This window comes from Zalophus californianus, chromosome 11 (genome assembly GCF_009762305.2).
Source record: "Zalophus californianus isolate mZalCal1 chromosome 11, mZalCal1.pri.v2, whole genome shotgun sequence".
NCBI classification, from domain to species: domain Eukaryota; kingdom Metazoa; phylum Chordata; class Mammalia; order Carnivora; family Otariidae; genus Zalophus; species Zalophus californianus.
In genome coordinates this window covers 83,171,317-83,197,302 of record NC_045605.1, presented here as the reverse complement: position 1 = coordinate 83,197,302, position 25,986 = coordinate 83,171,317, and the positions used below count along the sequence as shown (strand labels likewise).

The following is a 25,986-nucleotide window of genomic DNA, read 5'->3' as shown; positions in this document are numbered from 1 at the left end:
GGGTTCCCCCCCAAAACTGTGTTTATTTTTACCAAAGTTTTGGCTAATAGCAAAGGTTTAACAATCCAAATATTTCTCTAAATTATACAAATGTTAGAGCTATATATTTTTCCAAGGAAATAGATGATAGCCCTACAAAGATGTTTTGGAACAAAACATCAGAGGGGCACCTGGGTGGCTCAGTCGGTTAAGCATCTGCCTTTGGCTCAGGTCATGATCTCAGGGTCCTGGGATCGAGTCCCGCGTCGGGCTCCCTGCTTAGCTGACAGCCTGCTTCTCCCTCTCCCTCTGCTGCTCCCCCCTGCTTGTGCTATCTATCAAAAAAAAAAAAAAAAAAACCTTAAAAAAAAACCCTCAGAAATATGCCAACCTGTGAAATTCATGGCAAAAATAATCTATGCTTTTCTTCATTTAATTTCAAAACTGAAAGTTTTAAAAATACATCAGTATAGATTAAAAAAATGAAAGCATCCAAATATCCCTATCATAAGTGATTTAGAATATCCAGCTTCTAAAATACTATCAAGTATCAGAGAGTCCCTGTACATTTAGTTTTTTGGCACTTTTATCATTGGAAGTGACATACAGAAAATGTTGAACTGTGCCTTGTTCCCCCTTTTCTGGTAGAACCACTGCCTCACATTCTCTACTTCAACATACAGAATTAAGTGTCCTGGAAAGGACAGAAGGGAAGAAGAACCAGAGCTGTTAATGCCTAAATTTCACTTTGCTAGAAATGTATTATAAATCACTAATTTGAGGCAATGATACACCTTCAATTGCTTGACAAGTTAATTAACTCAGATTCAGCTATTAAACATCTGATCGTTTAACCTAGGAATGTGTTCTAACTATGAGCATAGGGTTATAGAGAAAAATGCATCAGGTTTACAAACACTTCTCAAACATTCTAAGTGCTTTAAAAGCAAGCAATACCAACTGAAACACCAAACACTGATACCTTAATAAGTCTCTCATTTTTTATTATAGAATTTCAGACCCTAGTGGCAAATCACCCCAGTCCATGCTACATTCATCCTCCAAAGGATAGGTTGAGTTAAGGTCCACAACAACTATAGAGTGAGCAACTTCTGCAAGAATTTGGAAGAGGAATAAAGATGTGGCTGTAGGTCACAGGTACTTGCGCTCCTTCTTTAAAATGCATATACATTCCAAGGGCATGAGTTTCAAACAGGCCATTTGACCCTTGAGCTCTGGTGGTTTTCATCCTTGGATGAACAGAGTTAACTCTTCATCTGGTCACTACCTTGTATTCACTTAATGGCCAATCATGGGAAGAAAAGTGAAAATGACTGGTTCATGTGACTGAATAGTCCAGGATTGACTTCAGACATAGCTGGATCCGGGTACCCAAATCCTGTCTATCTGTCTGACTGTGACTTCTGCTTTTACCTATGTTGCTTTCATTCAAAGGCCAATTCTTAAGTGGTGTCTGGATAAGACACCGATAGATCCAGTCCTAAATCTGTAACATTAGAAACTCTCGCTGAAAAATGAGTATCTTTTTCTCTGGGCCCAGCAATGCTGATGTTTATTGGCTTTGATTGGATCAGCTAATCGTGTATTCACCCTTGAGACATTCACTAAGTTTGGGGAGATGCTGCACTCTCAAAGGCCAGGACTTGGTGATGTACCCACCCCAGGAATCACAAAGTGAGGTCAACACCACGTGAACACAGGCTGAGTATGAGGGTGGTTGCTCAAAGGCAAATTTCAGTGCTAACACCAAAAGGAGGGACTGAGCTTTAACCAGGATGGTGAAGACAAAATAAAAATGAACAACAAAAAACCAAAGCAGATTCAAGAATGTTCCAAGGAGGAGCTAAATGGATTTGATAATATGAATAGGAGAAAGGAGTAAAAATGATTGAGTTACATATTCACTGACTCACCGAAGGCCAGAGATATAGAAAAAGAAAAAAAATCTAATGAAGAAATTACATTCTGATTTAGAGCGAGGATCTTTCTGGGAAACAATCTGAAATAGAGACTAAATGGGTTATTGTATTAGCCAGGGTTCTCCAGAGAAATGGAAGAAGGTGTGTGTGTATAGATTGAGAGAGACGGAGAGAGACACACAGACACACACAGATTTTTTAGGGAATTGGCTCACATGATTGTGGGGATGGCAAGTTCAAAATGTGAAAGAAGAGTTGATGCTGCAGCTCGAGTACGAAAAGGCAGTCGAGAGGCAGAATTCGTTCTTCGTTGGGGTTCATCAATCATTTTAAAACCTTCAATTGGTGGGATGATGCCCACTCACATTATGGAAAGTAATCTGCTTAATTAAAAGTCTACTGAGGGGCGGTGCCTGGGTGGCTCAGTCGTTAAGCATCTGCCTTCGGCTCAGGTCATGATCCCAGAGTCCTGGGATAGAGCGCCACATCGAGCTCCCTGCTCCGAGGGAAGCCTGCTTCTCCCTCTCCCACTCCCCCTGCTTGTGTTCCCTCTCTTGCTGTGTCTCTTTCTGTAAAAGAAATAAACCTTAAAAAAAAAAAAATTAAAAGTCTACTGATAGGTTAATCAGATCTAAAAAATACTTTCCTAATAAATCTAGAGTAATGTCTGATGAAAAACTGGATACCATCATCTAACCGACGTGCCACAGAAAATCAACCATCTGTCACCCACTTGAATTCTGAGTGATCTCCACACTGAGCCAGAAGGGAGTTGCCTTCCCAATGCTCAAGCCAAACCCCAGACCAATTAAACCAGGTATCTGGGAGTGAGGCCCAAATAAAGGTATTTTTTTGATGTTCCACAGGTTACTCCAGTGTGCTTCCAAGGTTGAGAACCGCCATCGTAGAGCAGTTCTTCAAGGATGGTTTCTAGACTAGCTACTTCAACCTCACCTACAAACCTCACCTACAAAGGTGATAGATATGCTAATTCTCTGTCCCTCCTCCAGACCTACTAAATCAGAAACTGTGGTTTCCACCCTAGCCCGGCAGACTGGGGCTTAACAAGCCCCTCAGGTGATTCTGATGCTTGCTCAAATTCGAGAACCACTGGTCTAGAGTTCTCCAATGACACAATGCTAACACGTGCAGGAGTGTTAACACTACACCTCCTCCACTCTCTGGTCTCTTAATCAGAAGAGCAGGTCTGTTAGTAAGTCTCCTTGGGTGAAAGAACTCATTAAGGTTTTAAGTAATCGAGTGTTTGTTGCAAGGATATGTAATGAAAATTATGGAATCTTGACTCTGTGGCCAGGTTGCACTGAGAGTGGGCATTTTCGAGATACAACAGATGTACGAATCTGACAGCAGCTCTGGGGACTCACTGACAGCTTCGACAGCTGTTGCCTCCCAAATGTGTAGGTCTAGAACCCTAGCATGCCTTAGGGATTCTGTCCTTTCATGTCCCCTTATACAAACCACCAAATTCTTTCTCCTCTATCTAGTCTAAAATTTTGAGAGCATTTGATTGGCTCAATCTCTTTCATCACTTGGTGATGATGTTTCCTTAACGTGTACCCAACTTGTAAGCTTTGCTGGCCAAACTGGCTTCCCTTGGGTCAGGTCTCTTACTCAAGTCACGTAGTTGGGGCCAGGGGAAAACAAAATGCAGAGTAAGAATCTCCTAGGGCCATTTCCCTACCTAAAGGTCTGAGGGCCCTAACATGGGCTGTGGGTATGTCACACAGTGGGAAGCTTGGTCTGTTAAAGACGTTTAGCTGTTCTCTGACCCTTAAATCTATGTGAAGTTCTTTGATACAAAAAGACATCGAGGACAAATTAAGCATTTATTCAAATGTAACTTTTGGGGATGAGTTGGAAACTTTTACAGAAAAACTTTGGGAATGTTTTCCTTTCAATATTTGCTATAGGGAAGTCTTGTGGCCAAGTTTAGAAAAGCCATAAGCCATGTTATTTTGGAAAATCATCTTATTTGCATGCACCAGATTGTAGGGCCTATATTTTATGCAGAAGTGCTCTTTGCATAGTCTCCTTCACTAAGGCATAAATGACGAAAGCATGTTGGTAATTTTAAAAACCTCATTTACCAAAAAAACAAAACAAACAAAAAAAATCCTCAAGGGATAGTTTTCTCCAGAGCATCAGACCGGCCCTCCAGGCTCCATTTTAACAACTGATCTGGGGGCGCTTGGGTGGCTCAGTAGGTTATGCATCCGACTCTTGATTTCCGCTCAGGTCATGATCTCAGGGTCGTGAGACAGAGCCCTGTGTGGGGCTCCTTGCTCAGCTCAGAGTCAGCTTGAGAGTCTCTGTCTTTCCCTCTCCCTCTGCGCCCCCCTGCTGGTAGGAGGACTTACGCTCGTGCTCTCTCAAATAAATAAAATCTTAATGAGACCTGATCTGATTTCACTATACTAAGCTGAACTGAAAAACGGGAAAGTTCAGTCCAAATCAAAATGGTTAACTAACCTCTGGGGAAGGCATGAGTTTGTTATTTACAAACCCTTAATGAGGCGCCAGGGTGGCTCAGTTGTTAAGCGTCTGCCGTAGGCTCAGGTCATGATCCCAGGGTCCTGGGATCGAGCCCCCATCGGGCTCCCTGCTTAGCGGGAAGCCTGCTTCTCCCTCTCCCACTCCCCCTGCTTGTGTTCCCTCTTTTGCTGTCTCTGTCGAAATAAATATATTCTTAAAAAAAAAAAGTAACCCTAATGATGCCAGAATTCATTGAACCATTCCTGAATCGTTTTACCTCTCAGTGCCAAAAATTTGTACTTCACCCAGAACCTTGTAGAACCCACTTACATGGTACCAGTACTGTCACTATTACTTTATCTTAGGCCACTAAATCACCAATTAAAAAGAAATTACTACCTTGAAGTCTAAATCATAAACTTGGGCTACCAGAATAAAATTAAAACCAAAACTTAATGTGTAGTTATCAAGTTGTTTAATGTAACTGATTGGTTGTTGATAACAAAGGGATACTTACAGAGCTAGTATTTACATTTTCTATCGTTTCAGGTCTTTTACAGGCCATATTCTTCTATTCTTGGTTTTACAGAAGTTCTCTCAAAAGGACAAATACCCTGCAACTCTGACCCATGTCTAGTTTTTATATTATTTCATTAAAGAAAAATGTGCCCTAACCTCAAAATGTCCCTCTGAAAAGAACTGAGTAAAAGGATCATCCAGCAGGTTTACAATGAAAATCATGAGCCAAAACTTTTGTGTTTTCATGCATTATATGATGGAGTTGGGAGTATTGGAAGGTTTTGGCCATTTTAGCAGCATTTGTAAGCATTTTACTTTTAATAGGTCCATTTATCTTAAAACCATAGCTGAAGATTATGGCAACTCTTTAATAAAACAGTTGTTTGCTTGCAGTGATATGAAATGAGAAAATTGAAGTTTTAAAATCATTAAGTGTCTCAAAGATATTTTTCCCTCATGGCTTTAAGGGGAAAAAAAATTAATACATTTAGTTTAAGTGCCATTGATAGGGCTGTAATTAAATACTTTCAAACTGCACTTAAAGATGGCAGTATTACTAACTCAACTGAGTTAATGTTTTATCTGGTAAATCTCCTTTATCTTCTGGAAGTTAGATTATCTTGGTAAAATTAGTCAATCCTCACAACTATGCCATTACAAATAATCTATAGGTTGGGGGTATATATTCTACAGGAGTTTATTATGCCTTTCAAACTAAGTGTTCAATGGAGTGTTTGATGATTTTTAAGTAGATAAATGCATTATTTTTCCAAGTTTCTCCACTTTATAAAAATAAGTGAAATCCAGAAGTACCGGTGCATATTTTCATATCCTCACTCATATTCCAAAAAAAACAAACCTGGTTGAGTCCTGCTGGGTGAAGCCTAAGAATGTTACAAAGAGAAACCATTCTACTTTACCAGGGTTCTTTAAAATACCCCAGTTCAGAGACACCTGGGTGGCTCAGTTGGTTAAGCAACTGCCTTCGGCTCCGGTCATGATCCTGGAGTCCCGGGATCGAGTCCCGCATCGGGCTCCTTGGTCAGCAGGGAGTCTGCTTCTCCCTCTGACCCTCTTCCCTCTCGTGCTATCTCTCATTTTCTCTCTAAAAAATAAATAAAATCTTAAATAAAATAAAATACCCCAGTTCAATGTAGTTACCAGTGTTCACAGTTTAATTTAGAAGTGAAGAGATTAAACATTAAGGAGTAGCAGCAGAGAGTTTATTTACATCAAAATACCAGCAGATGTCAGCAAAAACTAAGGCAGTGCCACATGACTTTGTACAAGAACCTTAAGCTATTTCTTTCAGGGTATCCGCAATGTAAACAGAAAATCTCGAATTACCGAAGTGCAGTCCTTTTAAGACCCCTCCATTTTATACATTGTTACTTGACCCGGGAGGGATGGGGTCTCAGTGCAATCTGCCTTTTCAGTGCAGCAACACCTCTTTCAAAGACCTGAACAGCCCGGATTTTGTCCAACGAAACTCACTTACAACGCTTGACATAACTCCACTCCAGACAGCCATCCCCATTAAACAAACATTTTTGTTTGTTTACAGAATACTCCTATTACCTAGGCTCTGAAATATGTGTTTAGGGGTTCTGAACATGGAATATCTGAGAGATCATGAAAGCATTTTTCCGGAGAATTTTCTGTCAGGTGGTAGAACAGCTTGTTATACAGAAGTAGATATAACATTTTAAAAATAGTAGTATAATATTTCATCTTATACTTGTAAAAGAAATAGGAAAAAGATTACATGGGATGCCATTTACTTCAAATATACACATGCATTTTTATTTTAATGTTTGTGGCCAATACTGTGTAAGACCAATGTTTACGGCCTTACATTAACTTCTCCAGCAGGAGCCATATATGGCAGAAGTGTTCGTATTGCTTTTATTTCTGCTCCTTAGACTAATAGTATCCTAAAATAATTTAGCCACCTGGAACCATATTTATGCAAAATATAAAAAGAATCTAGATGATTTAATTGTATTCTGTATTTCTGTGATTCTACATTAAAAAATAGTAAGCGAACTCATGATGTAATTTTCCCAAAACACAGCTTTTATTATAGCATACTCTAAATTAGACATACCTCTCTCTGTAAACATTGTGCATGCTCATGAAGAGTGAGTGCTTCCTATTTCGGAAACAGGTATAATGAACAAATATAAGCAAAACTGTGCAAGAAATTTACCCTTGAAACTTAAAATTAACTATTACCATCTTTGAAAAAAAAAAACCAGAAATGTTCCACTAAGGAATGCTGAAATATAAACAATTTGAATTTTAAAGTCATTTATTCTTTTGAAAATATATTCGTTTTAAACAAAAAAAAATCTAAGACTTAAATTTGTCCCTACGAATAGCTTAAGCAATATACTAAATCATACTTAGAACCAACAAAAACATTGGCAGTAATGCAACTAATGTCTAATGAACCCAGAAGTTCAGATAAAATTGGAAGTCTGTGAATCCTCTGTAACAAAGTATTTCCTTAATTCGGAAAAAAAAAATTTAGCATCTGATTTAAGTATATAAAGCCAAAATATTCTTTTTGCCAGTGCTCTGTTGAAATGTGAATTAAAGAACTGATACTGGGGCGTCTGGGTGGCTAAGTCGTTAAGTGACTGCCTTCAGCTCAGGTCAGGTCATGATCCCAGGGTCCTGGGATCGAGCCCCGCATCGGACTCCCTGCTCGGCTGGAAGCCTGCTTCTCCCTCTCCCACTCCCTCTGCTTCTGTTCCTGCTCTCTCTGTCAAATAAATAAATAAATCTTTAAAAAAAAAAAAAGTATGATACTAACCATACTTCTGATAACTAGGTCAGTGACAAATGTAATTTAATGACAATTTCATGGTTCAAAATGGCATTCCATCAAAGTAAAACCTGTTAAACAGGTATCAGAAGTATACAGGAGTAAAAATAAACCTCTACTGGTCAATTTAATCAAACTGGTTGTATAAATTTCATTTCAATAGCTAAAAAATATTTCAAACTGCTAAAAGCTCATCTGATTAAACCAAAGTACTCTAATTTAGGGAAAACCAAGCAAAAACCTAGTTTAGTGGCAATGCCCTAGACGAACAATTTTAGACAAATAGGTAGCTGCTTAAAAAAAGAACAGTTATCACCCACTCTCATCCTCCAAACAGCACCCTTACAAATTCCATAAAAACCTGTACAAGATTCAATTTCCAAATAATTCATACTCTGTGTTTCTCTAACGTTTTTTTCTCATTATTACTCCCTTAAAGCCTTTTTTAGGCTTCTTAATCCTAATCACCACCCATAAAACGTGAATACCACAGATACAACGTATTCCTGTTTATGTATTATATGTATATCCATGCTTTCTACAAAGAATGAGATTTTTGCCATCAAAAACAAATTTTCACCAAGAATGTATGGTCTAAACAATGAAAGGTTTACAATACTAAAACTTTTAAGGGTAAATCGCCAGATGAATTTTAGCATTTAGATACGCAGATTATTTCCAAAATACTTTTAACACTCAACCACCTAGTTTTATCAAAATCAATTTTTCCTGAAGTAGGTGGGCACTGTTCTCAGCTAGAGTCCTTGGCTTGCACAGTAATGTAGGACCATAAACAATGGCCATTCAAAGCAATCTTAATAATCAATGGGGGAAAATGTTCTGTGACCTTTAAAAATCTGTCAAAATATTAAAAACTCGGTGTTATAAAGAAAAACATTGTAAAAAAGTATGTTAGTACACTGTAATTTAAAACATTAGAAACAATGAGAAAGTGTTATTCCACTGTAAAAAACTAACCATAAGGGGTTTGAACAGTGCTTGACTTTTTGTTAACTTAGGATACTAAGTAAGCAACCCTCTATACCATGGCGAACTGTCATACTCAAGTTTGGATCAGCTTCCTCCATTTTATCATTCGTACTTTCAATGTTGTAAAATAACTCTAATTTCCTTTAGTGTGAAGTTTTTACCATCACTTCCTCTGGGACCTACTCAACCTTCTCGTCACAACCAGTTTCCCTTACGCTTGCCTCCACAAGGCTCCCCTAGTTGTGTACTGAGCCTCGCAGCAGCGCCAACATTCCCATCGGGGATTTCTTCCACAACTCCACTTACGTTCAGTTCAAATCTCACGTCTAGCATTACCGTTTTTCCTTTCTTCATTCACTTTTATCTTTGTTGGCCAGTTCTTTTGATGATCTACTTTTGTAAAATGTCACATGGGTGACAAGGAGACAATACAACCACATGCTTTGTTGTCTGGGAGTGAACTGAATGACAGATGTGCAGTAACCAATCACTAGCAGAATCTGAGAGAAGTACTGTGATTGGTCAGTGATGATGAAGCATGTCTGCTACATAATGATTTGTGGACCAAAGGGCTAGCAGGGAAGTTTGCTTAGCAGAAGCAAAGTTTCTTCTTGAGGTTTAGTTTAGTCACCTTTAGTTAGGTGAAGTTTATACTTCACCTAACTGCTCACAGTATAGACCATGGTAACTGAAATTTGAGCTGTGCTAATGGAGGACTGCCTTTGCCTACTTGTTGACATTGACCCGGACAGGCTCAAAGCTGACTGCTGAGGAACAGCTCATCTTAATTTACATCAGATAATGAATCTTAAAGCACCCTAAATGCAACATTAGCACAGAGTGAGTGCATGCTGAGGTGGTTTTCAAATTCTTGTCATTTGGCAGTCAACTTTAAAATGTATCTTAGGGTGACAGAGTTTTAGAAATAAAGAAGGGATATTTAAAGAGCCCATAATCTGATACCACAAATTATCCAGCGTGTTTGTTATGAATGATTTCTCCTCCTTCAATTTCGATTTGCTCATACAGCCACTTGCGGTCACAGCGGCATTCAGCTCCGCATTTGGTGGAACCACAGGCAGGACAAGCATAGAAACATCCTAAACAGTCTTCATCAAGGCAGTCACAAAGGTCCATTCCACTGAAAATCAGGAGACCCTGGCTATCATAGACCTTACTCTTCGCTGGTATCACTTGTCTGTAAAATAAAACACAAGACAAATTACACCTCACAAACACATGATTTTTGAATATGTTATTGAAAATAAGGCAATGAAAACAAATTTAAGGAGGTGTAATATTTTGAATTAGGGATGACGTCCTGCAAAACTGGTACATAACTTACCAGACTCAAGCCTAATTAGTAGTAAATGAGCTCTGTGAGAAGAGACTCATTCTAAAGTGTGGAGACAAATCCAAAAAGCCTGAATATGCCTCTAGAAGTCCATTTAAAAGTCAACTCAGTCCATTCCTTTACTATTTCCAAAAAATATATTTCTGTTTAAAATATTTTCCCCTTACCTTAACAGCAACAACAGAGAATAGCAGCTTAATAGTGGTACATTTTGTTGGTTACCAATCTCTTTCTCCTACCCTATTGGTTTTTATACTGCAATTAATCTGTTTCTTGTTCTTTAATGGACTCTAGCAAATCTGGCTTAAAAACAATTAAATGACTCAATGGAAACCTTAACAGATGGAATAAATGGCATATGTAGAAAATAATTCTGAATGATTATACTAACATTTGTCAACCTGTGCTTTAGAAATGTTCAATTTAAAGTCATATTCTAAACAATTTAGTTTTCTCATTCATTCTGTTGACTGTACCATAACTGTTTCTATTTTAGACATGTAAAAAGATAAAAAGCAACCTTGAATTCTTCTAAGACTGACTTTTTGGATGCCACCCATAGAGGAATGACATACCAATTATATAATACCAATGTTTTAAAAAATTGTTTTAAGTATTTTAATTTTAATTCTCATGCCAAAAATGTTAACTTGTTCACTTCACTGACACTTTCTTAGAAATAAATTTTTAGAGTTGAAAGGAATGCCTTCATTTTATATGCAGTCCTTGGAGATTCTTACTAATCCCAGATCATCCAATTTAAAATATCTACCCAGAAAATTCAAAACTTAAGATAGTGAAAACAATACAGATGTGAAGCAGCAACTTAATACAAGTCTTAAGTGAACACACAGCCTACCTGTCAGAACCAGCGGTTGCATTTTTTGTGAGCCTTCTTTTTTCTCTTTTACCAGTTTCTGGAGCAAATTCAGTTTGCTTTCCTGGGTTTGTAAATTGCAATGACCTCAAAGCTTTAGCAGTTCTTCCCTGAAAAAAGGTAAACAAATTATCAACTCAAATCTTGACAAAAGACCATGGAACAGATTATTTAACTTAATGTTAATCCAGATTATTCCTTAACCTGAAGGATGGTCTGGAATTCACAAAAAAGAAGAAAAAAGGTTTTAGAGCCCAAGTGCAACAACATTTACACAGCCCTAGACAATATCCAAAGTTTATGGGTTAATTTAGTTGTAATATTTTCATTACCTAATTTTAGTCTCTGGCATATCAGGAGGGGCAACAAGCATGGTAAAAATGCAATGGCTGCTGCTAAGATGGCAGAAAAGGCAGAAAAACTGTTGTATAACCCAACGGCATAATGCTGAGATTCCTGGGGCGCCTGGCGGTGGAGTCTGTGACTCATGATCTTGGGGTTATGAGTTCGAGCCCTGTGTTGGGTGTGGAGATTACTTAAAAAAATATTAAATCTTTAAAAACAAAACTGATGTTCCTAATATGATCTTGAGTCCTGAAGGAAAGGTTCTATTATATATATTTTTAAAAGCAGGGAGGTAATATGGTTTTATGTTCTGAAATAGTATTATCATCTTTTTAAAAAGCTTTGGTAAAACAAAATTTCGATGGTTAAGGATTTAAGTTCATTATCTGGGGAAAAAGCAGTTTATGTGATATATTCCACGAGAGCAACAAATAAATGAAATGGAGAAAACATCTAAGTGACAGCAGCAAGTACCTAGTATGAACTGCAAGGGAACAGTGGGTCCTGGAGATATGCCTCTAAGGGGAGAACAAAAGGGAAGCACTACATATAATTTAAAATTTTAATTATCTTTTAATTTGGTTTATTAATATAATGAAAAGGAAGAGATTGAGAAAAATATCCCAGCAGCAAGAATTACAAATTGGTTATAAATAGAAATTTTGAGAAGTGCTCCTTTGATATACTTGTCTTTGTTCTACACCAAAGACAGCTTTATGAAATGTTTTTTCTGATATAGTTAAATAATCTGAATGTAGGCATGTGAATAAGGGAGTTATAAATATTTAGTATTTACAATGTAAAAATGTATGCTTTTTGACCACAGGGAGTTCTTAAATTAGCTGGATCATACCAAATAAGAACTCAGAGCTAGAAGCAAAGGAAACTCACAAGCATCTAAAAAACCCAAACAAGAATGGTATTAGTGACAAAGGAGAAAGAAAGGCTGAAGAAACAATCATTGCAAGTCATTTCTCTGGTGTTCGTTTTAAAGCAGTTATTTTTAAGTCCTTCATAAGAAAGGGGAATTCATTTTGGTATAAAAATACTCACTGGTGAGCAGGTCTCACAGAATTACTTTGGTATTAGAAAAGAAACTAAGATAACAATTAAGTCCTGGCTTTACCAGAATGTTCTGAAAGCCACTCCCAACATCTTAGCCCTAGGAGTTACAGCTTGAGTCTTGGACATAATATGTTATTCGTTTCTCAAGCATACTTTATCATCCAGAAATATTTAGCAACACCATTTATTTTCACCTCTCCAACTTTAATTTACAATTAGCATAATAAACATAAAATATGATTTTATAGTTCAACAAAACCTCACATTGTAGAAGTACACGAAGAAAAAAATGACTGCTATACATACATCTGAATCAGGTTTTCTTCTCTGCCGGTCTTCAGAATCAACATCCACACTTCCATTGATTATCTGTGTACATTTTGGGCAAAGTTTCCAACCAGGTACAAGCTGTCTTCCAAATTTTGCACTCAGAAAAGTGGCATCATCTAAGTCAATTACATGCAAATTTTTTTTGGCTAGTTTTTTGTGTATGTTAAATGGGTCACAACATGACTTCTGCAAATCCTCAAATCTGTCAATGTAAATTTTTGCATGATGGAAGCAAATGGTATTGTTCCCAGAAAGTGTCATTCCAGTTCTAAGTTGAAGTAAAAGCATATCATTTGATGACAATTCTTGCAAAGTCTTGAAACCAGTGTGACGAGTGTAGTAGGTTTTATGGCACTCATTTGTGGTACGAAGCTGGACTCCAACTGAACATGGATCCATCACTCTAGATTCCAGCAAATTTCCCTTGTTTGATTTTGTCTAGGGATCTGTCTCTCTAGTAGGTCACGTGCTGATCACCCTAGAGAAAACACTGAAGTCAGATTTGTGCTGCAAACTTTTTATCTGGGAAACTGAACAAGCATTTTATTAAAATTCAACATCTATTTAAAAGAAACTCTTAGCATGAGAGGAACAGAAAGACATTTACCAAAAGCTTACAATAAACATTTAATAAAACATTAGAAGCATTCTCTGTAAAGTAAGAACTACAAACGAATACTTGCTATTTAACACTATAGTAAAGCTTCCACTTAATATTGTATTAAAAGGTATTGGGATTGAGAAGTATTACTCAAAGATGATATAAATATCTACACAGAAAATACAAAAGGTTCAGCAAACTATTAAAATAAGATAATTCAACAATGAAGCTAGAAACCTAAAACAGTAAGAGACCTTACAAAATAAATCCTACAAAAGACATGCAAGATTTTTATGGAGAAAATCATCAAACAGAAATACAAAAAGGTATCCTAAATAAATGTAGAAATTATTCATGGGAAATCTTACCAAGGTATATAAATTCTCTGGGAATTTATCTATAAATTCAGTACTATTCCAATCAAATCCCAGCAGGTATTCCACCCATTCCCCCTTGGAATTTAGCATTTAGTTTACATGGAAGAGTAAAAATCCACTAAAGTCAAGATAGTCTTGAAGGAAAACAAAGTAAGATATTTGCTATAAAGCTGTTGTAATTAAAACAGTGTGGTATTTAGTATAGACGAATATAGTATAGTATAGATCCAAGACAAATACAGTATAGTATAGATCCAAGATATACAGCTTGGTGCAGTATAGGACATGTGATTTTATAAAATCAGTGGGTAGTGCACATTAATGGGGAAAAGATTTAATAAAAGATTAGGGAATAACTAGCTAACCACATTGAAAAAAGATAGACTAAGATCTCTTTCTCACAAACAAAAATCAACTCCAGATGGATTAAAGAATTAAACAAGAAAAACTGTACTACTGTTTATAAGAAAACCTAGAAGACTTTGCGACATTGGGATAGAGAAGAATTTCTCAAACAAGAAAGCACATATCAAAGGAAAAGATGGACACATTTGATTATATGTCAAAATTAAACATTTCCTTAGAACTCTAAAGGAGGAAAAACAGCCACACTTGAAAGGTATGGTTAGGATTATTATCCCAAATATACATAAAGAATTCTGACATCTACAAATCAATTAGAAAATGACAAAGAACCCATTAGAAAACTAAGCAAATAGGGGCACCTCGGTGGCTCAATTGATTAACGTCTGCCTTTCACTCAGGTCATGATCCCAGGGTCCTGGGATCCAGCCTTGCATTGGGCTCCCTCTCAGTGGGGAGTCTGCTTCTCCCTCTCCCTCTGCCCCTCCCCCTGCTGGTGCTCTCTCCCAAATAAACTCTTAAAAAAAAACTAAGCAAATATAGAGAGGCAATTCACAGAGGAAGAGAAATAGCCAATAAATGCATGCAAAGATGTTCAACCTTTATAGTTATCAAAAAAAAGAGGCAAATAAATACCATTTCTCAAACATTTGCTTAGCAAAATTTTAAAAATCTGATAACCTAGTGCTGGTTAAAATGTGGCCAACTCTTACATGCTCCTTATACATTGGTAGGAACGTAAACTGCAACTGCTTTAGAGTGTTTTTGGCAATTTTTCACAAAATTAAACAAGTCCACATCCCAGGACCTTGCATTTTCAGCTCTAGGTATTTGCCAAAAAAAAAAAAAAATATATGTCCGAAAAGAGGACAAGGATTTTTGTTTATTATATATATAAAGGACTTCGAGCATTTATTGTCTTTGACAGTGAAAAGTTGGAAACTGTCTAATTTCAAGGATGAGAAACCCATGGGTTACTCAGCAGGCACTCAAATTATATGAATCACCACGGACAAATCTTAAAGATAATCTTAAGAGAAAAACTTGTAAAAGGATACATTTATGTAAAATTTTAAAAACCCAAAATAGGGGCGCCTGGTTGGCTCAGTCAGTTAAGCGTCTGCCTTCGGCTCAGGTCATGATCCCAGGACCCCCCACATCGGGCTCCCTGCGCTGCGGGAAGCCTGCTTCTCCCTCTCCCACTCCCCCTACTTGTGTTCCCTCTCTCGCTGTGTGTCTGTCAAATAAACAAACAAAATCTTTAAAAAAAATAAACACACAAAATAGTGTACATGGTTTAGAGATGAAATATGAATCATGCTAATATATACATGAGTAAGAAATACCAAATTTGTGGCATACATACTTCTAAGGAGGAAGGCAACTTTTTAAAAAGATTTATGGAAGATTAAATTGAAGGCATGTACACAAGTGTTTTCATTATTTCTGTACTTTCCATTTGAAAATTTTCATAAATATTTCTCAAAGCAAATACAAAAACTTGGTTGAATTCTTAAGAGTCAACAAATAGAAGTCACTAGGAAAAAAAAAGTGTTGAAAATACACGTGAACCACTGAAATCTGTGTGGTGGTAGAATGTCGAAATATCTAGGATTATGCAATTTTTCAAGTGTTTTTATAAACTTTGCTCCATATTAAAAAAAAAAAACCTGGTTAGAAAGCTTAGATACTTCCCAATGTTTTCTTCAGAGAAAAATCAGAATCATATAAAATCATAAAACCATATACAAAGATGACTCTGGTCTCATGTAACAAAAAATTGTGAATAAATACATATCTGTTTTCAGTTAAAATACTAAATTTAAAAAGTTAATAGAATACAATCTAAAGTTCAACATGTCACTGAACATTCTAACTTAAAATGTTTAAAAGCTAATTAAGATGGAGCCTATTTATATATTTTTATTCTATTTCAACCAACTTTTAAAATTTAACTTCCCAGTAATGGTGCCAAGTGCATCAGCTAAAATGGCTTGTATTATACAAATTAGATTTTTTTTTTTTAACAGAAATGTGAGTTAAAATAAATGAAGGAATGGAAAAGAGGAAGCCAGAGATAGAGTTATAAAACTAATTATGCTGAGGGCGCCTGGGTGGCTCAGTTGGTTAGACCACTGCCTTCAGCTCAGGTCATGATTCCAGAGTCCTGGGGTCGAGCCCCGCATCGGGCTCCCTGCTCATGCGGGAAGCCTGCGTCTCCCTCTGCCTGCCGCTCCCCCTGCTTGTGCTCTCTCTCTGACAAATAAATAAAATCTTTAAAAAAAAAAAAAAAACTAATTATGCTGTACTGTACTTTAACAGATATGGGGCACAGATCTGGCTCTTTTCTTAACAGTCAACACAAGGAGAGAAACTTGATCAACAACCTCCTCAGCACATTATAGAAACTGCTAATGCTTACTCTCTCACTGATGCTTGATTCTTTATATTTGTAGGTAACTACCACAAAATTTGTAGCCACTAATCAGTGATTTTCTGAACATGAAATTGTCTGTCCATAGAATTAATATATTTTTACCCATTAGGGAATTCTCTTCCTTGGCTACTGGGGCATCTGTTCCTTACTTACCTTTTATCTTTTTTTTTTTTCATTCTCAACTTATTTAAGGCAAGCATTACCTTGATACAAAACCAAGGGCATTCCAAAACAGGAAAAAAAAATTCCTCGTGAACATAGGCAAAAATTCATGAAAAATAATTTAGTACACAGAATCCAGCAATATATACAAAAAAAATCACAACCACTGAAAGTGTCATTAAAGAAACATGAAGGGCGCCTGGGTGGCTCAGTTGGTTAAGCAACTGCCTTCGGCTCAGGTCATGATCCTGGAGTCCCTGGATGGAGTCCCACATCCGGCTCCCTGCTCAGCAGGGAGTCCGCTTCTCCCTCTGACCCTCTTTCCTCTCGTGCTCTCTCTCATTCTCTCTCTCAAATAAATGAATAAAATCTTTAAAAAAAAAGAAACATGAAATACTTAGGAATAATTTTAACAAAACATGGAAGATCTGTACACAATTTTTTCTACAAAATTTGTTGATATTTTAAAAGACCAAAATAAATGGGGAGATACCCCATGTTCATATATCGGAAGACACAAAATTGGTTAAATGTTCTCCTTAAATTTATAGATTCAATGCAATCATAATCATAAATAAGCTTTACCTAAAAATTACATAGAAATGCAAAGGGACTTTCTATATCCAAAACAATCACAGAAAAGAACAAAGCTAGAAGGCCTTCCATTCCAATCAGAATGGACTTACTCTAATCAGGATGGTATGGAATTAAATATAAACCCAAGAGATATACCCCCATTTATATGCACAAGTGATTTCTAGTAAAGGTACAAAGCCAATCCTACAGGAAAAGGAAGTTTTTTTGACAGTGGTTTTGAAGTAAGTGGATATCCATATGAGAAAAATGAATGCTGGCCAGTATCATACACTACAGATGAAAATCAAGATAGTTCATAGTCTTCAACACTAAAGCTAAAACTAAAGACTTCTGGAGAAAACACTGGAGACCATATTTATGATGTTGTGTAGGCAAAGATTTCTCAGGACACAGCAATTACCATACAGAAAAAATGATGATAATTACGTTTCATAAAGACTATTTTTATTCATAAGTCAAAATTTCAAATATTAATAGGAAAGCCATATACTGAGAAAATATGCAAACAGTATTTATCAGCCAAATCCTTTCATCCAGATTAAAAAAACTACAACTCAAAAACAGAAAGAGAAACCATTAACATTGGCAAAAGACTTAGACATTTCAAAAAGCAAGATACAGACAATAAATAGACAATACATGATAAACAATTGACAGCCATTAAAAAGAATGAAATCTTGCCATTTGCAATGACATGGATGGAGCTACAGTGTACTATGCTAAGTGAAAAAAGTCAGAGAAAGACAAATATCATATGATCTCACTCATATGTGGAATTTAAGAAAACAGATGAACATATGGGAAGGGGGGAAAGAAGAAAAAGGGAGAGGGAAACAAGCCATAAGAGATTCTTAATGGTAGAGAACAAGCTGAGGGTTGATGGAAGGAGGTGGGTGGGGGATGGGCTAGATGGGTGACGGGTATTAAGGAGGGCACTTGTTGTGATGAACACTGGGTGTTGTACGTAAGTGATGACGCACTGAATTCTACTCCAGAAACTGATACTGCGCTCTACGTTCACTAAAATTTAAACAAAATGAAAATAAAAAATAAAACTATAAAAAATATTACAGGGGCACCTGGGTGGCTCAGTTGTTAAGGGTTTGCCTTCAGCTCAGGTCATGATCCCACGGTCCTGGGATTGAGCCCCTCATGCGGCTCCCTGCTCCGCGGGAAGCCTGCTTCTCCCTCTCCCACTCACCCTGCTTGTGTTCCCTCTCTCGCTGTGTCTGTCAAATAAATAAATAATCTTAAAAAAAAAAAAATACTCCAGTGAATGTAGAGTGGAATATCACTGGAATACTTAGTGCAATCTCTAAAGACCAAGTAAGCAATTGTTCATGTGTTTACTTTCCTTTTATCTTGTCTAAATTACTACATAGTTCATGAGAGTTTATTAGCAACACTCTAAGTTGTGCCAGTGTACTTAGGTGATCTCCCTTAGAAACTTGGAAATATGATTAAACTCCTATTAAATCACTTTTTTCTGATAGTATTTGCTTGGACATCTTCCATAATAGCATAAATTCTTTTATTAACCTTAAACCACTATGAACCTGAACTCCTAGTTGGGGAGTATAGTGTTAAATGTGTTTTTAATTCAACTTAGCCATGACCCTATCAGTCCCTGAAAACATCTTCTGGCAAACAGATGCTTCCAACTATTTTGAGCTCCTGGCACACTTTTGAGTACTCTAACTTTTGGAGGAACACTTGAAGGAATTAAACTGCTGCACAATACCATTTTGTAAGCAGCCATCCCTCAGGTGTCACTGTTAGGGTAGATTTACTATTAGAGTTGCCAGATAAAATACAGTAGGCTTAGTTAAATATGAATCTTAGATAATGCATATATTTTAACTGTATCCCAAATACTGCTAAAAAGTAATCTGTTATTTGTCTGAAATTCAAATTTAACTGGGCATCCTATATTTTATTTGCTAAATTTGGCAATCTCATTTACTATACATTTTTTGCATCTTCCAGTAAGTAGAGATGTTTCTTTGGTACCAGATTCACATTATGCCCCACTTCTTACTTGTTGCTAAAAGAAAGCTGAACTCCCCATTAATAAATTATAGGACCTGCTCTGTTTTAAAATTAAAATGTCCTAACAGAAGATAAACTACCTGCCAGTTACAGTAAAAAAATAAACTTTACACATTAAAACTCAATGGCACAACGGTACCAAATCATTTAAAACTGTCATAGTAAAAATGTACACACCTGTGTTCATGAAGTTTTATTGCTTAAAGTCTTACATAAGTTTGTTTCCTGATCTACTATTAGGCAGTTTATTCATGCATGGCTAATGCAGGGCTAAAGAAAAGTCAGGCTAGCTCAAGGAGCACAAAATTTCAGCCAGTGATCGTAAGTGGTTACTGACTGCCTTCTAAAAATTACAGCCTCTGGTTGCTCCTCCCCTGTTGTATTACTCAATGTCCTTATTTCTTTCTTCCTTCCCTAAAGTTCTACCGTAGAGCTCTTTGGATCTGTTTCCCAGCAACTGTTTCTTTTGCTAGCTTTGGTCTGTGTTCTGGCAATGTGGCCCACGATTAATATTTTTTTTCAAGTGACAGTCCAGTAGTTTCATGTTGCTCCCTTCACCTACAGGATGCAATCTTCTCCATGCAATGATGTAATGATCAATCTAGAACCTTCCTCAATTAACAGTCAGAATGCCCTACCATTCCCTGTCCACGAACCAGTACTGGCATCAGCTGGGAACTTGTTAGAAAAGAGGAATCTCAGTAAGGACCCTAGACCTATTGAATCAGGATCCACATTTTTAAAAAAGAAAAACAAAATCTCCAGTGATATGTAAGCATATTAGTTTGAGATCCACTGCTTTAGGTAATTCAGTTAAGAGAACATTAACCAAGCATCGTATGTATTTATAAAGCATATTAAAAAAAAAAAGGAAAATACGCACTCAAACATGAACTTGCCTTCCAGGAAGTCTGACATTTAAGGAAGATTATGAGGGGAAGGGAGTCATAAATTTGATAAAACAGATGTATAGAGCACTATGCATTGTTGAAAGCACAGCTGTTAAGGTTTTCACTTCTGATTATGAGAGTTCTGTGTCTTCCATTGCTAGTTTACAGCTGACAACTATAGATAATGGTTAGCAATGCAAATACAATTCTTGTCTAGATTCTTGTAACTTCTGTCTAGTGGAGGTTCAGTGGACTCCCTGGCCTACTGTAGAAGACCATTTTGCCTCCATGTGCTCATTTATTTTAATATTCCTGATCAATAAATATGTCTTGTTCTTTTATCATTTGAACTGGTTATAACATCATCCCGGTTCCCTCATTAGTAAAGGAAACAAAAGCTGTGTGTTCATAATCTTATATTTGTGTGACAGTCATGATTTTAATTCTGCCCCCTTTTTTTGTGGAACTTTGTGTATGAGTGTGTGGAATATTCTTTTAGACATAGGAAGAGATTATTTGCTCTAGCCAATCACTTTAACCAGTATAATATCTAGTATTCATTGTGGAAGAAAAAAAAAACTACTGCTTTCAAATGGATAAGATGAAAACCAGTAACAAATGAAAAACCTTAAATGTGTTCATTTAGACCTGATTTAATTCTTTTGCCCCACCTTTGGGAAGATTTTACTATGATACAAATCAGATCCAGGTCTTCAAGGACTTTTAAACTACACCTAGTGAAGTAGGATTTACAAATACTAGCACTTAATTTCTGAGGGGTCACCGAGTCTCCTAAGGCCTTCCTGTAGAGGTCTGGATGAATTTTATTTGTAAACTTATTTTCCATTTCAAATAGCAAAAATGCCTTTTGAGAAGCTGAATTTTTCCTGGTTCTTTAAGAGTCATGATTAAAAAAAATCCTCCCATTCCTCTCCTAATGGCTTCTACAAGACTCTGAGGATAACCCCTTGTTTACCTACGACTAGGAAAGACAAAGGCTCTCCAAATTCCTATTCTTTGCCTCTTTTATACATTTGTGAATCTTTCTTAAAGATTTACTTATTTATTTGAGGGGGGGAGGGAGATAGAGGGCTAGCGTGCACAGGTGAATATACACAGGCCAGTGGGGGTAGGAACAGAGGGAGTGGGGAAACCGACTCCCCACTGAGCGGGGATGCCAACGTGGAGCTCCAGGCTCAATCTCACAACCCAGAGATCATGACCTGAGCAGAAACCAAGAGTCTGTCCCTCAACCGACTGAGCCACCAAGGCACCCCTATAAATTTGTGAATCTTAACTGCATGGTCAAAAGTGACCAACTGGAACAAAAATGTCCGTTAGCTGGATTTTACGTTTCTCTCCTTCCCCCCAGGTTCCAGAACTTTGGCCCACCCTCAGCCAGAGCCCACAACTCCTCCAGGGAGCAGGCTGGCCTCAGGGTAAAACACTCTGGAATCTACAATCAAATCAAGGAGTCTGTTCTAGCATCCTTTACTCCTCCCTTGAGATGCTGGTAGATCTTTTGGTCAGAGAATTCCCTCCATTGCAATAGTTCCTTTTCCCTTATTGCCATAACCCTTTCAAATAAAGTCTCTCTTTACTAACTCTGGATTTTTTTTATTTGAAAAATCCCTAAAAATTTTTTGCATCTTGGGCTTTCTTTTGTTTTAGGGTTGCCAACATTTTATTCAGTGCCTGCATATAGTACATTTTGTGATTCTAAAATTAACATATAATATTCTTATAGCACTACTAGAAGAGTCAAAAGACAATGAAATAAGTGTAGATAGATTAGACCCCTTCTTTTACTTCTACCACCTTAGGCAGTAAACAAAATTATTTGCTCCTTGTATGATTTGAACACTGCAAGCTCAAGAAACAAGTTTTTTTAATTGAGGTATAATTTACATATAACATTAGTTTCAGGTGTACAAGGTAATGATTTGACATTCGGTATACATTGTGAAAGATTATAATGAGTCTAGTTAACATCCATCACCACATGGTTACAATTTTTTCTTGTGATGAGAACTTTTAAGATTTACTTCCTTAGCAACTTTCAAATATGCAACAGTGTTAACTATTGTCACCATGTTGTACATTACATCCCTATTACTTATTTTATAAGTGGAAGTTTGTACCTTTTGACTCCTTTCAGCCATTTTGTCCAACCCCCACCCTGGCAACCACCAATTTGTTCTCTGTATCTATGAATTTTTGTTTTTAATTATTTAAAATTTATACATGTAGGGGCGCCTGGGTAGCTCAGTGGGTTAAGCGTCTGCCTTGGGCTCAGGTCATGATCTCAGGGTCCTGGGATTGAGTCCACGGTCAGGCTCCCTGCTCAGAGAGGAGTCTGCTTCTCCCTCTGCCTCTGCCCCTCCCCTCGCTTGTGCACACCTTCTCTCACTCTCTCGTATAATAAAAATCTTAAAAAAAAATTTATACATTTAGATTCTATGGAATTAGCTTTCAAGCATTATCACTTGCTATCCATTATCAAACTCTGAGGTAGGCAGGCTAGATGTAGCTGAGGAAGCTCACACAAGGAAATGACACTAGCAAGCTTTCCTAATAACACAAGGTCTAGGACATTACCGCAGGGCTCCTACAGGAATTAAAGCCGGACAACACAGCCATCACTGCCACTAACAAAACAGTAGATGAAGGTAGGGATTACTCAAGGAGAATTTTTTTCTTCTTCCTAAAATTTAGAGGGAAATGTCCCAAAATATTTTCCAATATGGTTTCCTTTAATACAGCTTTTCCAGTGTGCTAATTAGTGGGAAAAAGTAGCATTAGGAGGAAATTTAGCCAAACAAGAAATTTACTGAATTTTTAGGTTAAGAGTCTTTCCCTTTCATGACGAATGCCTTTTTTCTTTGGGGGGGGGGGGTCTTAGAAATTTACAAGGCATTTTCCCAGATTATCTTTTAATGAAAAAAATCATCTGCACTTTATAAATCAGCAGTTTTGGTCATAGGTATACAAGTCATGCCTCTTGAAACTGTCAACTTTTTGTACCCATTATCTTCAAATACTAACTACTCACACTACAAGTGAATGGACACTAACAGAAGGATTAAAGAGCCAAATGAGATAGTCTTTAATCCTTAAGAGTCAGGTCCAACAAGAAAAGTAAAGAACTTAAAACCAAAACACAGTCAATAGTACCATTTAAAATATTTAGTTAAAGTGCCTGTAGTTAGTAAGTGCCAGGTACAGTACTAAGAACAAACATCATCTCATTAATCTTAACAGTGAAGTACTATCATCCCCATTTACAGATGATGAAACTGAAACTTAGAGCTCTATTTAACAAACCTAGCACAGAGCCTGTTATAACATTCAAGTTCTTGCTTAATGGAAAAAAAAAAACCACAAAAACTAATTTTACTTCATATGAAGAATCCCTCTTAATTAGGCCCTAATGATTTACTCTAGGTTTACCTAATGTACTCCCCTCAGATTCTTTAATGCTTTGTCTAGCATACTTTTAGATCATTTGGGGAACAAGTTAGCAAACCCTTCAGGCTTCCAAATTTGTAATTTGTCTCCAGTCCTCTAGTCCTTAAAGGCCAAAGAGAACTGAAGTGGGATTTCAACAAGTGGAGAGATTGTTTCCAGACCAAGAGAATGAGCAAAGTTCTCTTTATTCTACCTGATTCTGGATGTGGCCCAAACTGTCAAACAATACCTAACACTAAGGTTGTTAAGTGATTGTGAAACTGAGCTCTATCATTCTGTTGAAAATACTTTCATCTCTTCCTAAAAAATAAGAGTCTGGACTCTCTAACATGGCATTACTTGTTCAAATGCCACATACCCCAGGCCAAACTACACTCCCTGCAAAGGTCTTTCACACTTTAAGTCTTTATATTGACCTCCTGCTTGGAAAGCCCATGGCCCTTTCTGTGCCAGGCAATGCTTATTTTTCAGTGTCTTCACCTATCTGGTGTGCCTTACCCAGATACTATTATTATAGGTCCTTCTTCCTCTGTGTCTGCAGAACAATTTAACAGTGCATTAAAACTTTTTCTTTATTCTCAGCTGTGGGAAAGCAGGAGCTATATGGTTTTATTTTCCGCATCACCTAAGGCAAAAGAGGAACTTAGGGACTTCCCTTTTCATAGCACCATCACAGGTTTTTGTTGTTAGTTTTTCAATAATATATTAAGCTCTGTGAGGACAAGAAACCACCTAGTTCCTGTTTTACAGCTGTGGCTTCTCTAGCTTCCATACTAGCACTTAGTACTAACAACGTGTTTTGAATACACGTTCGGAAACTGCCACAACCTCACACCAAGGAGGATCAATCTCTCCAAATCAGGGTGACTAGGTCCACAGGAGGCTGCAATTATTCCAACCCCAACAGCATGGTGGTCACAACCGTAACGCCCCTAGCTGACAGCCACATCGTAATGTTTCAAGCTACCAGCTATGTCCAAGGATCATTTACTATGTTCATCCTACTGGGATGGAAAAAAATGAATACTGATCGGCCTCTAGCCTCAACCAAACAGCTAGAGCTGGGAGGATGCTCATTAAAAAATTAAAAAAAAAAAAAAAAACGAAACTGGAGCGATATAGGCTACGGACTAGGTCCAAGGCCATAATCACCCTCTTGTAAGCGGTACAAGCCTAAATCATAGCTTTGAGGGCTGCAGGTCTCCCGAAAAGAGGCGACAACCCAAGGAGGACACAGATGCGACAGAAACTGTGCTGGGTCCTGACAGGGGGCCCGCAGATGAACTGGAGGAGGCCGAGGACTGCGGGGTGGCAGGCTGCTGGAGGCCCCAGCCAGCAGCTGAGAGTCCCTCTCACGTGTCTGGGCCTCCTCTCCCACCTCTCCTTAGAGACCTCCGTGAACCGGTCCTGGCTCCCCCTCTCACCCAAGGACCTGTCTCCACACTCGCGCCCTTCCCAGAGCCTCCCCCCGGTCCCTCCCACCTTAGCTCGCGCTCTCCTCTGCGGAGTTTGGGTTGCACCCGCATCCACGTACGGCGGACTTGGCTGAGAGCGTTTCCTCTCCTCCCCGCGCTACCACTGAGAGGACGGCGGATGAGGGCTAGAGAGGCTCAGCGTTACCATAAAGAGACGTCCAGGAGAAGCCTAGAGCGATCTAAACCTGGTCGGCCTCCCGAGCCGAAAGGGCGGGGCGGCGTTAATTGGCGGAAGATGCAACGTGAGGCAATGGTTGTTTCAGAAGCTACTTCAATTTTGCTGTCTGTTCTGAGGTTAGGGAATTGGGCGCTCCCTGGGGCCATTTCTTACAAGATACAGGTTCAGCTGACTTAGATTGTGTTCGCAAATCTCTGCGCCTGTGCGGGTGGCCAAATTTTTGCACCCCACTCCTCTTATCTCTGGAGAAGTGAATGAGTTACAAGAAGCTCTAGAACAGACCGTTTCTTTATGGTCTCACGTTTTATGTGATTTCTTTTGTTCAAGCAAAATATATTCCAAAATGCATCTCTTTTATTTTAAACTATACAAATAGCTGTGTTTATTACTTCAAGTAAAATGTAGGCTCCAGGAAGATGCTTGTAAATTTTGAGGGAAGACACAGTGTATTTCTTGTATCCTTATTTTCTGCCACAGTTTAGGTGCTTAGTTTTTAAAGTGGATTTTATTCGTCTAGAGTCTTTGAGAGCTTGTGATCTCTTAGACCGAAGGGTCTCAGCCTTCAACAATTTTCAGGTGTGTGGGGGGGACACCTAAACTATTGTTTTTTTGACCAGCCAAGTGAAAAATGTGAGATGGGGAAATAAGGCATACCAACACCCCAGCT

At 37.8% G+C, this 25,986-nt stretch overlaps 1 protein-coding gene across 1 annotated transcript; it reads right to left on the bottom strand.

Annotated features, from left to right (window-relative positions):
- Positions 1 to 6,069: 6,069 nt before the first annotated feature.
- LOC113915486 (ADP ribosylation factor like GTPase 14 effector protein) lies at positions 6,070 to 25,262 on the bottom strand. The gene is made up of 4 exons (XM_027581491.2): positions 25,149 to 25,262; positions 12,699 to 13,200; positions 10,965 to 11,092; positions 6,070 to 9,949 (listed from the first exon to the last, which is right to left on the bottom strand). Exons 2-4 carry the CDS (start codon positions 13,119 to 13,121, stop codon positions 9,721 to 9,723), a joined length of 780 nt encoding a protein of 259 aa, XP_027437292.1. The 5' UTR covers positions 13,122 to 13,200; positions 25,149 to 25,262; the 3' UTR covers positions 6,070 to 9,720.
- Between the last annotated feature and the right edge of the window lie 724 nt (positions 25,263 to 25,986).